The sequence below is a fragment of the Colletotrichum tamarilloi genome (genome assembly GCF_030869305.1).
Source record: "Colletotrichum tamarilloi strain Tom-12 chromosome Unknown Scaffold_9.1, whole genome shotgun sequence".
NCBI lineage: Eukaryota > Fungi > Ascomycota > Sordariomycetes > Glomerellales > Glomerellaceae > Colletotrichum > Colletotrichum tamarilloi.
Genome location: NW_026849392.1, coordinates 1,144,166 through 1,158,141, shown reverse-complemented (window position 1 = coordinate 1,158,141; position 13,976 = coordinate 1,144,166). Strand labels below are relative to the sequence as shown.

Below are 13,976 nucleotides of genomic sequence, written 5' to 3'. Positions count from 1 at the left end.
ACAGAGTGAAGAAGCCGGGTGCGAGGCGCCAGACTATTCTGTCAATTCGAGCACGGGACAGGCTGAGATGGGATGGAAATAAATGGGACGGGCAAGGGTTAGAAGCATGGGAAGAACAGCACTAAGGTAGGTAGGGTAGAAGCCGGGGGTGGGAGGTATCCGTTCACTACGGAGAGACGAGGAGGAGGAGCATCAAAGTGGGCATCGAGACCATCACAGTGGTAGTGCAGCGGATGCAGCAGCGGGAAGCCGCGAGGAACAGTCTGGATGGTCGATGGAGACAGAGAGAAAAGATGGTGGTCCATGACGGCTTGCCGTGTGTATTGCGTAGGATTCGACTTGGCGAATGCGACGAGACGAGCCATCAGAAGCTAATCATTGTCGTGCAGTAGACGGCCAACGTGCTAGATGCATGTGCAGGGCAGATGGATGAGTGTACACATACGTGTACGAATGCCGTGAGGCGAACTTGTGAAGTGTATTATTAGTGTGTTGCTGGGTGTGCTTGTTGTAAGCCACGGGCAGGAAGCTGCGGGATGCAGTGTTGTGATGGGATCATGATCATGAATTGAGGTGGGAAAGGCCGGGTCCCTGGTCAGTTGAATGAGATTAGCTAGATTGGGGTGGGATGGGATACGTATTGGTCAACGTCCTTGAGGGGATCCGTAGGTAGCGATCATGGCTATGATTGGGAAGCGAACCCAGTAATCAAATCAATCCAGATGGGAGGAGACGAAGCACCAGGGCCAGGCGACGCCGGATGACATGGGCGTAAATTAGCCAGGCACGCACGACGCGGCCAACGGGCCAGCCACGAGACTTCTGAGACCAAAAGTATCTGTACGATGTATCCGTAAGGTAGGTTAAGAGGTCCATTTCATCTTGCTCTTTCCAAGTTCCGAGTTTTAGTTTTTGAAGAAAAGTCAGGAACACCAAGCCCACGAAACACGCGCGCAACATGTTTCTTTTGTTGTACTGCGTATGTAGGTAGTACCGGAGTACAGGAGTAGATTGAAGTAATGCTCGGAGCTCTCTCTGCTGCGTATTGTCGCTTACGGACCGCGGTTGATGGCGCCGTTACATCTCTCGTCCAAAACAGATGGCACTTGCAGCCGCGTCTTTGATTATGGGCTTCAAATGAGATGATGAGTCGGAATCCGGCTTGTCCTCGCCCCGTTGCCCCCTCTCGGATCTCCTCTCTGCGTTACTTGTTCTAATTGTTCAATCAACTTCAATGTCCTCCCCTCTCGGTTCATCCATGCGGCCGGACTTGGCTCTCGTCGAAAACACCACGAGAGTTCGACATTTTCTTTGAAGGCGATTCAGCAAGCCACCGGTCTCGAACCCAAAGAAAGGAGTTGGCAGAAGAAAGGAGATTGCAGCGAGAGAAAAACTCGCAACGGCGTTGGACGGCGCTAGCTGCCCACCACTTGCGTCTGCCCGCTACAGAAGACGGAGAATTCTCGAGGCAAGCACGCAAGGTACCGAACACTTCGCACTCGCTGCCTTTTTTTGCTCATGCACACGCGCTAGAGTAGTCGAGACTGAGTACTGTGTACCGGCCAGAGTCATGTAAAGACGATCATTGGGGATAAGAAGAAACCAGCCTGGAAAGGGTCCTCGACAAACATCATCGACACCGTCCATGATTGGGCCACTTCTGCCGATTGGGTCAATTGGTGGGAAGCCACACGCTGTACTTGGAGAGATTTGCGCTCGCTGGGCAGCAATGAAGCAGGAGTCACATAGAGTACAAGGTCCGGACTACGGGAAGAGGAACCGGCGACCGTTTCTCGACACTTCCGACACGTGGCATGGTTGTTTATTGTCTTGCTTTCTTTTTCTTCTCATGTCGACCGAGAAAATCAGCACTTGATCATGCTCTGCCTCGTCTCATTTGCCAATTGCACGCTGCAAAGCGGAAAGAGGCAGATGAAGGAAAGATACGTACCGCCATCACCATCTCCCGTCGAGTAAGGTAGCTCTTATGTACGGCGTACTCTACTGTGCCAAGTCCAGCTCTCCACAATTTACAGTGAGAGACCAGGAACCCATCGCGAACTCGACGGAGGTTTCCACGATCCGCAACGTAAGCTAGGTAACAAAGTAGAGATACGTGAGTGATGAGAAACAAATCACCCGGATGAAACGACGCCAGAGGGGATGAACCTAGATTGCGAATCGGTGGTCGCGATCTCGAGGCAGGCAATCCCATCAGGCCTGGCCGGGATAGTATGTTGTTGTTTTTTTTGGCGCTTCTCAATCTCAAAAGCTGCTCCATCGGCTGGAAGTTTGGAACTTGGGGCCCTGGCAAGTCTGGCGCTTTCCTGCGCTCCAACAGGAAGGATTCAAAGACATCCGGGAAGGCACAACCGGGGATTCCTTCACTTTCCTCAGTTGGGACCTACCGGAATACCCGCTAACGCCCTTTGGGGAGCCACGAGTGGGGACAGCTTTTGCAGTAAGCCATTTGGGCAGGAAAGAACGCTAGATATGGGAGCTCTTTCCAGGGCCCAGGGGTCACTCCCAGGAGAAGTCACAAGGTACGTACTCGCCAAGAGTCCTGAACTCTTGGTCTCCTCTCCCACCAACCCGTCTCTCCCAAGGCTCCTCTTCACCTTGAATCCTTCCCAGCTCCAAGCCTCCAACAACATCACCGTCGAATGGGAACCTTTCCAACATGAAGCCCGCAATTTCCTGCCTGCGCAGATCGCACTTCTCATCACCCGCCGTCACTCGCCGTTATCGTATCGTAGCTTCTCCTCCCGTCATCTCTTTTCCGGCTTGCGGCCTGTCCTCGTGTCAGACCTCTGTCCTCTCCCCCGGCCGTCACTGCCTCCGCAGCGCCTCTTGTTGATCCCGGCGCAATACCGGCTGGCGTCGTGCAAGTCTCGAGTAAACCAGCTCGAGGTCAGCCAAATTTCCTCTTCAGCCTCTCGAGACTTGTCACATCCCACTTGCACTCGACATGTGCAACCTTGCATAAGCTGAGAAACCTCTTCGACAACCGCTAACAGTCCAAGCTATAGCGACTCACACATGTCTCGCCCTGCGCAATACCGTTTACGCCCTTGATTCGCCATAAAACAATGGCACGAGGCGGCCTCTCGTGTCAAAATGTCTCGAGGTCGCATCGTCTCCTTTCTTTTCTCGATACATTGACAATGTTGTCGTTCCCCGCTACCTCATTTACTCCCGGTCATTCGTCCCAAGAATCACAACGTCAGGGGCCCTAGACTGAATCGCTTGACAGCAGGGCCCTCGGGCCTGTCAATCTCTGGCGGAGGCTGTAGCCCACAAAGATGTGCCGATTGTCAATCCTTCAAAAGGACTGTGCACAAGAGGCCCCTGCTTTGCTCAAAAGCAGCATCTTGAAAGGTGAACATCCATCACTGATCAAGGGCCCCCAATCACTAACCTTCGGCTCCCTCACCTCCTCGAACTGCCGGTTCCCGTAAGCCGTACCTTGCAGAGAGGTCAGAGCTTTCATTGTATCCGTATCGATGCCACGGCAAGATGAATCAAGCCAATCGATTCAATCGCTGTCTGAACTCAAGCACACTGGGTTCCTTTCGATTTGCTTCTCTTGACCCGAAGGCGCCGAGGCTTGGTTCAAGACCCAGTATCAGAACTACGGAGTACATCAACCTCGCACACCACAGACTACCGGTAACGTTTGCCACGCTCCGTTCAACATGCCACGACTGTCACGGGCACGCCGATCAACTAGGAAGGAGCTGCGGGCCTACAACGAGGCAATTTTTACACGAGGTCTATCGGACAGTCTACGCCATGACGAGAGAGGAATCGTTATGCGGCAGGCATTAGATGCAAGTCAAAGGCACAGTCACAGGCATGGAATCATGGCGGAGGCTGTTGGACGTTGAATCTAGGCCCGCATTACAATCTGTAGTCGCACTCGCACGTTGCAGGCTGTGCCGCTGGCCCGCTCTGCAGCCCAAGGCTTCGCAGTACCAGGAAAACGGCCTTGCTCGCTTTTACACTATCAATAACCATCAAGACGGGTGTCACCCCTTCACCCCGCGAGCAGAGACGTTCTCGACTTCGGTCATTGGGCTCTTTCGTGGTAGCTCCTCCGACTTAGCATAAGCCTCCTGATAGCACCGCGGAATACGGATATCATTGCTTGTTCGCAAGACTGAAAACCCCCCTCACATTCATTCTCGATGAGGTTGTCGGCCTTCATCTTCTAGCTTATCCGCTGCAGCTACAGAGTATTGATCATACGTCTGCACATCCATTGGCGTCGACTTCTCGTCTTCGATTCCACAAGCGACACATTAAACTCCAAGGGTCAGTCGCAAAAATTTTGGCGCCATGCGCAGCTCCCGGACGTCCCAAAAGTGCGGAATGCGGCTCGATATCCGAATTCATTTCTGGGTCACTCACGACGTGCCTCACGGCTTTGATGACCCCCTTTCCCAACAAGGAGACCAAGACCGTGCAAACCAGATTGCATCCCCAGCCTATACAGCCCTGCAAGTACACCACTCGGCAGGCTTGTAAGCCTCCGGCGCCGACGCATCGGTTCGCGCCCCCTCCCAACAATCTCAGGTACGATCCCGCTCAAATTCTATACACTAAGCAGATTCGGAATCGGCGTCTATAACCTGTAGGGGCTCTTATCATGGAGGATATCCGGATAGCAAGGCTTTCCCCTCACGAACCGTCAAGGTCCCCGGTCTCCAGTTGATGGCCGCCTTCTCGTCAGCATCGGACCTTCGTCCGATCCCGCGATGTTCTGGTTCCGCCGCTGCCGTTCGCCAAGGAGACACCAATCCTCTGATCCTCATTGCACCAACAGACGAGCAGGGTTCCGAAAAAGCAATATCTTGTTCGACTCTACGAGAGGCTTGCGCTAATAGGTCAGTCGGCCAATTCGGTTGGCTTGGTGTCAGCTCGGATGTTTTGGAATGCCCTCCCGGGGCGCCCAACTCTCAAGTCCCAACTCAATCCAGGGCTCTGCTTCTCCAAAAACCAGGCACAGGGAACAAGCATTCTGCAAATGGCGCGAGCACCTCTAACGACAGCAAACATTGCGGAGAGTGGGGATGATCCTCTCAACTCCATGTGCGGCGTGTTCGTAGAGCAAACACGCAGCTTCAAGTTATCACGCATTCTCTTCATCCGGATGTCTTCCCCGGTCTCGCTGCTCGCTGCAATATACTGTACGTCGTAGCTTTCCATACCCATGGCCACAAACCAACACGCAGGATCTACGGCGCTGCCCGGTGGGACGAACGCGATGTCTCCTTGAGAAACGACGGTTCGTGACTTAATGACACCAAGCTTCTAAGGCTGCAACGAACCATTTGACTTTGAAGGTATTGGGCACAAAGCCACAAGACTCGCTACGAAATGGACCAAACTGCCGGTTGTTAGTCAACAAACCATGGCCGAAGAGCAATTTGTCTTGGTGCTAGTGTCCGGCCCGTCTCCTAGCCACTGCCACCATCGATCTTTTTGCAACGACTAAACGCCACCCGCACTCCTGATATTTGGGAGAAAATGGCAGAGGCTTTTGAACAGGACACCTGAGTACCTTGTTATCGAAGAAAGTTAATTCTTTCTGAGTCACAAGTACAAGAATGAGTGAACAGGACACCGACCATTTCCGCAGCCTCATCAGCCGGGAGGACGTGAGATAGCATACCGTCAACGACGCCACGTTGAACTCTCTTTGCCGTCGGGTTAAGCCATACCGACTTCAGTAACGTCTGGCCCCCGTTCTCAAAGTAAAGCGGAGCATATGCAGCTCTATCACAGCCGTTTGTGACAAGCCCCAGCGAACGCACAATTGCTTAACGCGAGCATTTCTCAATGCAGCTGCAGGGGATTTAATCTTCCGCACACGAATGACATGCGTCTCTATGCAACAGCAGACCAGGTCTTTTGTAGAGCGCAAAATCATGAGGGGAGAAAACAGGATCGGTATAATTGCAAGGTTGTACTTTAGGCGACCGTCGAACACGGCGCAAAACTCAATTCAGAGTTCCAGACTCACAAGTTGGCAAAATCTAGATCCCCCACAAATGGGAGTCGAGAATTCACTGCCGCCACGAAAAAGAAGATGCCGCCGTTTATTCAGATAGGCTTGGGAAACGCTAGGAGGCACAAGAGGTTGCGTCAGCGAAACATATTCGCTCTCGCCCCATCACTGTACACAGTAGTATCATCTCGCACCCGCGTCATACGAGGCAGTCAAAAACTTTGCGCAAAAGATGGAGAGTTCATTTCCCGTAGCTTCCCAAAGCAGCCTCATCTCTTGGCCCACCATGTTCGTCCCCATCAGTGATCCATCTCATTTTCTTCTGCCAAAACATCATTTGGCCGGGAATTTCTGACATTGATTCTACTATTTGGGACGACTCTGCCACGTGGGCAACGCAATCCGCAACACATCGTCTTTTGGTTATCCGTCCGGGCTAACTATTAGTGCTAGATATTTAGCTCACTCAAACCAAAAGCATGGGGATCCAAACGCCGCGTGCATCTGCGGGATGGCAGACGTGTTCTGCCACAACCAAGATTTCCCCTTGGTCTTTTATCTGAGCACTCAGCAGCCACGAACGCTGTCAGTGCGCGCGTTTGGCAACTCATTCCGTCACTGGCCCTGGTCCTTGGGGACCCCGCCTGGCGGCAAATATCCGGGGCCGGCGAGGTCGGCGTGTTGCACTGCAATATTACGACGGTGTGCCAGACAACATACCTCGACGGGCTCCATCATCGGCGAGGCACACCGAGATGAATGAAGGTGTGGTGTCTTGACCATATGAGATACACTACAAGTGCGGGTGCCCAATCCTCAGTGTCGTTAAACCACTTGATGACTAGGGCGTCCTTCGAAACATCAGCGAATATCGGTTGGCTGTAAGCGAGCGAGGACGAGGGTGGAACAGCATACAAGATGACGAACCATGGCCAGCACTTGGAGTCTACTGTTTAGGTGAGCTAATCGCGGCAATGGGAAGCCAGAACAGCAGCGGGAGTCCTCCAAAAGCCTGGTTTTCGAAGGACGGGGCGGTGATGCCCGAATTTCCGAAGACCATGGATCAAATATGGTCACCGGGATGCAAAGTCTTGCGCCGGTGCTTGATGCTCAAGAAAAGCGTTCGGTCTCAGGCTCTATCCGTCCTACTGACTCAAACACGGCTGCGCGGTCAGAGGGGTTGAGTCCGCGTTCCGCGTTGCCACGTGAAGGACGAGCCGAGGTCTTAGCGGTTATTTGTTCTCGTCCATCTCCATCCAACACGATAATGGCACAAAGCAAGAAGTTGCAGTTCTGTACATGAGCTTAATAAAGAAGACCGCGAAGATGAATTACATGCCTGCCAAGCTGGCTTGGTCTCAGACTGATGCTCTGGCTTACACGCCACGAGACTGACTCGAAGACGCGGCCTGGACATTACCCTCGGGTGAATGAAGACTGTGTAGTTTGACCATGGCGAGATCTTTGCTACTTCCCTGGCTAATCTAACATCAGGATATCCAGTGAAGGCGCGTGGATTCCTCGCAAACCAAGTTGGGCACATATTGGGCGTCTCGGTCATCAGTTGTCGAACATGAACTTCGTCTAGATCCGTCGAGTTGGAGTTCACAAGGATACCGCCCGTCTCAGCCGCCATCTCTCACTGTCGCTCAGTCGCTGGGTGTAACACAATCTCCTTACTTACTCGTGTTCCCCCTTTTTCTTTGTGCTCCGCATGGTCTCTGAGTACCAGGTATCCGTATTTGAGGAGACGAAAACGACTTCACAACAGACCCAGGTCAACAAGGCGCACAGCCGAGGACCAGGCTCTTGGAGATGAGGCTGTCGTTTAACACACACTCGCTCCCATGTTTCCCATCCCGGAAGGAACTGAGCCACACTCTCCACTTGTTTCGGACGTCATCGCGGGTATGAAACAAGGCCTTCGAAAGAAACGAAGTGGAGGCGATGCAAGCCGTTATGTTTCGTCTAACATGATGAACAGGGGATAGGGCGTTTGGGTAGGCAGGGTTTTGAGCGAACCCGAGATTGGGGCTGCCGGGATAATTGAGATTGTTCTCGATCCGCCCGCGGTTGAATTTTGTGGATGTCTTTGTGAATCCAGGATGTTCATGCGGTTCTTCAAAGGCGTCATGTTGGTGGTGATGGCTTCTTCCCCAAGGAGGTTGTGTTTTCTTCTTGGTGTGCAGAGTGAGATATCCGGAATTAAGTGCAGCTTCGTCGTCGAGCTGTTATGCTTCCGACTGCTCCGTGTCTAGCAGAGAACATGGCTGTGAGGTTGATAGAGATCGTGTCGCTTCTTGTCATGGTTACTTCTACTCTTGTGCTTGTTTGTCGCGGAGGCTCAGCGACCATATATGTTCGAAATAGATGCGTGGCGGGCGGGCTCTCGATAGATGTTAAGTGTGACGCACTTCACGGAGCCGCATTGCATCAACATGGTACCGCGTTCCATTCTTAAGAGAATTACAGACATATCTTAGATCATTTTATTTCGCTCCTTATATCTAAAGCTCGTAGTCTTGTTCATGAGAGCTGGATTTAGACCGTGTTTGATACTCCTGATGAGGTCATTTCCGCGTCCGGTTTTGATCACTGTTGATGATCGAAAAAGGGTAGACTTCTAATTTCTTCAGTGCATCTCAGATTACTCAACAGATGGTATAAGGGTATCACAAAGTTCCTTAAAGACATGTTTCTCACGTTTGTCTGGCGTTCCACGCCGTCCGGGCTGCCCGAGCGGAACGTTGTCTTGCCGCGGCCCCTCCCGGGTCCGAGAGAACAGGCGGGGTTCGGGATGGATCAGTCAGCAATCCGACCCCGCCTCCAACATTGATAGGTGATGACTTCCCCCTCTACGCCCTGTATATTACAACACTTTCCCTTTCCAGGATTTGCTCGGATTCATATACTACAAGCTTGGTCATTTGAAGCATTTTTTCCAGGTTTTCCAGCCAGAGACTCTATCAAAGTAAAGAGAACAGCGAAATCGAAAACATCACAGTTTCCAATAGCTAGCTCGACAAAAAGGAAACATGTCCGGCATTGCAGGCGACCTCCCCAATATCAAGGCCGAGAACCTCCGCGACCTCAAGGCGCTTACCTTTGACGTCTTTGGCACAGTCGTGGATTGGCGGTCCTCGGTGGTGGACGAACTCACCTCCCGCGCAAAAGCCAAGCTGGCCTCTTCCTCTTCCACATCCACATCCACCAACGATGACAAGGACACAAAAAAAAAGCTAGAAAAGCTCGCAACAACAAACTGGCCAACCTTTGCCCAGGAATGGCGAACCTCCTACATGCGCTTCGTGCGCGGCTATGTCCCCGGACAAACCCCCTGGAAAGACATTGACGCGCACCACCACGACAGCCTCGTCGAGCTTTTAGGGACGTGGGGGTTAGAGGGCGTGTACTGCCCCGAAGAAATCCGCGAGCTGAGTCTCGTGTGGCACCGTCTCCGGTCATGGGCGGATTCCGTGGAAGGGTTGCGCAGGTTGGGCGGGAAATACGTCACCTCGACGCTGAGCAACGGCAACAGGACGCTGTTGGGCGATCTGGATGCGTTCGGCGGGCTCGGGTTCAGGAAGATTTTGTCGGCGGAGGATTTCAGGGCGTATAAGCCTCATGCGGCGGTTTATGATGGCGCGGTGGAGGCTTTGGTCGGCGGCGGTAGTGGTGGCGGCAAGGCGAGGGAGGTTGCGATGGTGGCGGCGCATTTGGGGGATTTGATGGCTGCTCGGGGACGGGGGATGAGGACTGTTTATGTTGAGAGGCCGGAGGAGGAGGATTGGGAGGTTGGGAGCGAGAGGTACGAGGATGCCAAGGGGTGGGTTGATATTTGGGTTAAGGAGGGGGAGGGCGGGTTTGAGGAGGTTGCGAGGCTGTTGGGTGTTTGAGAGATGATGGTGGTATTTAGTCCCTATTGTGGAGCGTGATTGAGGCGCATTGTTTGTTTTGATGCTGCGTGTTCTGATTATGCTTCTCCCTTGTATATCATGCGTCACGAGGGAATGACAAGGAGGGTGGTCTATAGTCCAATGCATCTCGGAAATTCTCAACAGCAGCAAGAAAGGGAAAGTTGCCCAGAAGCCAAAGACATTAATGACCAAAGCCTGAGAGCGGATTTACCGGGCTGTAACTTGCGGGTTTGAATCCCACAGGTGATCTCTTTTATGACCAGATTCTCCTCTTTAAAACTTCTATTTAGATGTTATACATACCCTTCGAGGTACTCTGAGATCTAATAAAACGTGGTTTGGGGAAGAATTGTCAACTGACATATGCAACGGGTTAGTATCTGCCAAACGTATTGTCATTGAGCTTGAGTGGTATGGCAGCAATACTGAAGGGATGTTCTTGGATAATGAAGATACCGAATCGTGATGGACTCATCATTGTACATAAAACGATGCATACCACGCAATATAAAGTCCCGCTGTCTTGGATATTAACGAGCTGAAGTTTGAATTGTCCTTTCCATTGTGAAACCCTGATAGAGACAGAATCCCGCAGAATACTTCAGTTACCTGGTGGATTCCTTTTTTGACCTTCTCTTCTATCCATAGTGAAAACACCACGCGGACGGTAGAGACTTACAGGATGCAGGTAGTGTCATTACACTCGTGTGAAGACTCTGAGGATCCAGATTGACCATCATCACATTCATAATAAGCATCCTCTTGGTTAGCCTGAAAGTTAACACTTGAGTTCTGTGCGTCGATGCTCCATCCTCGAGCCCAAAAGAATCAGAGGCAATCGCTGATGTTGTCAGTATATTGATGGACGCACATTGCGACGTGGGATTCCGCGGTGTCATCTTCCACGGGGCAGAGTAGAGCATAACCTCTTTGTTACTCTAATACTTCCAAGGGGAATATATAAACACGGGCAGTACCGGTCCGAAGCCAATTGTGTCCAATGTTCTGACTTACTCTGGTCGTCCATCATGCACATCTAGGACGGCCCGTATAGCAATGTCATCAATCCCATACACGTACACTCTTCTTTTTGTTCTCTCGAGGCGTATTTCTCCGGGACACATCAGGAGCAATTGAAGGGAGCGCGCGTGGGGACTGCATTCGAAATACTAATCTCATCGGAAGCTAAATCGCCTGATCGGGACTAACGAGGACGACTTGCATAGAAGCAACAACGAAAGGTTGTTCTCAGCTCGCTTCAAGCATTAGAAAGTCAAGGCTCACCATGCAAGTTTCCTTGGCTGTTTCAATTCTAGCTTCGTAACCAAGGCTCTAGGTAAAATGGTTCTTCAATAGTAATGTTAAGCAGTATAGATCGCGACCTGGCATAAGGAGAATATCAATGCCTAATACTTTGATGAAATACGCCACAGCTCAAGATGTAGAAGGCGTGGATAAGAATGCACTGCTTGGACATAGTAAGTAGAAGCTCACCTCACATATTCAGAACCGTTGCTTCTTTCTTCGATCTAAAAATCTAGCAATTCTTATAGTGAGCTGCAGGACCCCATATGGTATGTTCAGTTACAAGAATGGAAGCCGGAATGTAGCCCCAATACCTCCCAAGCATGGTTCCTACCATCTTCCTCTATCTCCAACGACAAAGTACTGTTAAAGGCGACGACGGCACACTAGATCTCATCTTCCTTTTACACCGCAAGTAGTGATCTCGTGACTGTCATCCTATCAACAAGTAGCTCATTTTCACCTCAAGTTTAGTTAGTGATACTGATAACTCTTTCTTTATACTAGGCTATAATTCTGTTCTAAACATTGCTAGAGTTCTTCAAATTACCGCGTGCTGACATTTACTAGCTAGTATCAAGAATTCATAACTGACGATAGACTAAGCTCTCACGAGCGAACGCGGACTATACTGACCTAACCAAAGCATACAGAGCACTTCTTCACCCAAGCACATCTTAATCCATGAACGCTTACGTAAAGAAGCAGCTCTTTCCAATACCAAGATAGCTCAAAGTACATCAAGCCGAATTAAAGCAACTATCTAGAGCCTGGTCTCTCAAAAGGTCGGATTGGACTGATTCATTTCCTTCTCTGTCAAGCCATCGTAGTGGTCATTGACCGAAGTCCCAAGCCAGCTCAAGTACCGACCATTCACTCGAGAAGAGAGAAGCTCGATTCGAAGCTACCGGACGTGGTACGCAACAGAATATGCGTCGACGTTGTACTAGTCTGAAACCATGAATGGAATTACAAAGCCCTCATCAGCCATGACAAAGTCGCCAAAAAGAACATCGTCTTTATGAAGCCGAACTAAGGAACAGTCGAATCGCAAAGTCTAATCAGAGTGATGAAGCCCCCGAGGCAGCGTTTTTGTGTTCTACATACAGTTCAGAAGGCTCGACAAGTCATAGGCTCATATCTCCCAGTCGCCTAACTTCATCCCTTCATCTAACCCCTGAAGTGCCTGACAATGCGCCAAATTTCTCATGAACCTACACACTACGATCATAACAGAGTGATGGGAGAAGCGTGATTCCCAAAGAGTCAGCAAAGCTTATGCCCCGGAACGAAGCGGACCGAAGCTCCTGGCGCCAAAACATCCTCAGCCCATCAGGCCGAGGATACTGCGGGCCTGATCAAAGCATCACGGTTGTATCACATTAGAACATTATAGTGATCTTCCTTTACCGCAGTGCTGAGACTGACCAGTGAGCTCATGCTCATTCATTGGCAACATATACGCCTCGGCATCAACGTTTCCATCGTGCTAGATAGCGAGAGCCATGATCCGTAGTCGATCAAACAGACTGCCGTCAATATCCGCCTCTCGGCTTCCGACCCCGAGTCCAGACGGTCCATACCGACTGTTATAGAATTCTCATTTGATCTTTAACGACTCAGCCGTTCAAGCGGTGAAGTGGAGAAAACCGCTGACCGAACGACACGGCGTCGGCAAACGTTCCCCGTTCCGGCGTAGATTAGATCCAGAATCTCCCCATTTCCAACACCGGTGTAAGCCCCGTACAACGCTCGTCCAGCTACCTCACCTTCTCCAAAGTCTATCTTCAGTCGTGGGGGCATATCAGCCATCGCTGCTCCCTCCATCATCGCGTCGCGCGTCGGCCTCACCCGCTCCAGCCGTTTCGAGGCGAGGTGCCACACCCCCAAGCGGGCTTGTCCGACGGTCTCTAGGCCACTACCCTCCCCTTCTACGTCCTACCACACCACACACGAATCGAACATGGACCCAGCCAAATTCCCGTGAGACGGTTAACCTCCAACCCCGGCTGCCCCCACGCGGGATGATCGCCCATGGTGCGACCGTCCTCTCGGTGAGGCAGGTCGCGGGAGATAAAATACGTAAAGATCTAGATGAAGGGAGAGAAACCAAGTCGAACAGACCTGCCTCGATTTACATGACCTTTGTCATCGTCCACGGACGTCGTCAACAGCCCGAACTAGTTCAAACAGGCAAGATTATGCCGTAACTTTGAGTTCAGCCTAGCAGACCGAGACCCTTGAGCGATTGGCCGTTTCCCCCCAGGGCTGTGAGACGATTCCCAACCTCGCGTTGGTTCTTTGGAGAACATCAGACACTGGGTCGGTATTATTTGTTCTGGGCTACTTACTCCACCCTCCCGCCGGAACAGATATGTGATGAATATCTGCCGGACGGTTACGTTTCCCGGTTCGGCTGTTGGAGCCATTGGAGAAAAGGGCACAGAGCGAGAGATGTTTGGAACTTTGGGATGGAGAAGGGAACCCGGAAGGGCAAGACAAGTCCTGCAGCAACGGTAGTGGCAGCAGCGCAACAAGTATGGGGAGGGGATGAATGACGACCTTTGGTGTTCATGCCAAGTTAACCCAACGACTCCAACGAGCCAGGGGACAGGGAGATCTTGGAGCAGTTCACCCCTTCTCTGCCACAGGGACGCAAACTTGGCGAACCCGGGGAAAAGCCGTCCCAGGTTCCCAGCCGTACGTTCGTGATTTCCCTTCTCTCGCGCCAGCCTCCAGACAGG

General features: G+C 51.6%; 4 protein-coding genes across 4 annotated transcripts; 2 read left to right on the top strand and 2 right to left on the bottom strand.

The window, feature by feature from the left end:
- Positions 1-98: 98 nt before the first annotated feature.
- Positions 99-960, bottom strand: CTAM01_04130 (uncharacterized protein; the record flags this gene model as incomplete). Its single annotated transcript, XM_060520160.1, has 2 exons — positions 99-371; positions 793-960. 2 exons carry the CDS (start codon positions 958-960, stop codon positions 99-101), a joined length of 441 nt encoding a protein of 146 aa, XP_060385581.1.
- A 916-nt stretch (positions 961-1,876) lies between these two features.
- On the bottom strand, positions 1,877-2,984 carry CTAM01_04129 (uncharacterized protein; the record flags this gene model as incomplete). Its single annotated transcript, XM_060520159.1, has 3 exons — positions 1,877-2,094; positions 2,541-2,701; positions 2,809-2,984. 3 exons carry the CDS (start codon positions 2,982-2,984, stop codon positions 1,877-1,879), a joined length of 555 nt encoding a protein of 184 aa, XP_060385580.1.
- A 1,445-nt stretch (positions 2,985-4,429) lies between these two features.
- Positions 4,430-5,076, top strand: CTAM01_04128 (uncharacterized protein; the record flags this gene model as incomplete). Its single annotated transcript, XM_060520158.1, has 2 exons — positions 4,430-4,575; positions 4,638-5,076. 2 exons carry the CDS (start codon positions 4,430-4,432, stop codon positions 5,074-5,076), a joined length of 585 nt encoding a protein of 194 aa, XP_060385579.1.
- A 3,969-nt stretch (positions 5,077-9,045) lies between these two features.
- On the top strand, positions 9,046-9,906 carry CTAM01_04127 (haloacid dehalogenase; the record flags this gene model as incomplete). Its single annotated transcript, XM_060520157.1, has 1 exon — positions 9,046-9,906. One exon carries the CDS (start codon positions 9,046-9,048, stop codon positions 9,904-9,906), a length of 861 nt encoding a protein of 286 aa, XP_060385578.1.
- Between the last annotated feature and the right edge of the window lie 4,070 nt (positions 9,907-13,976).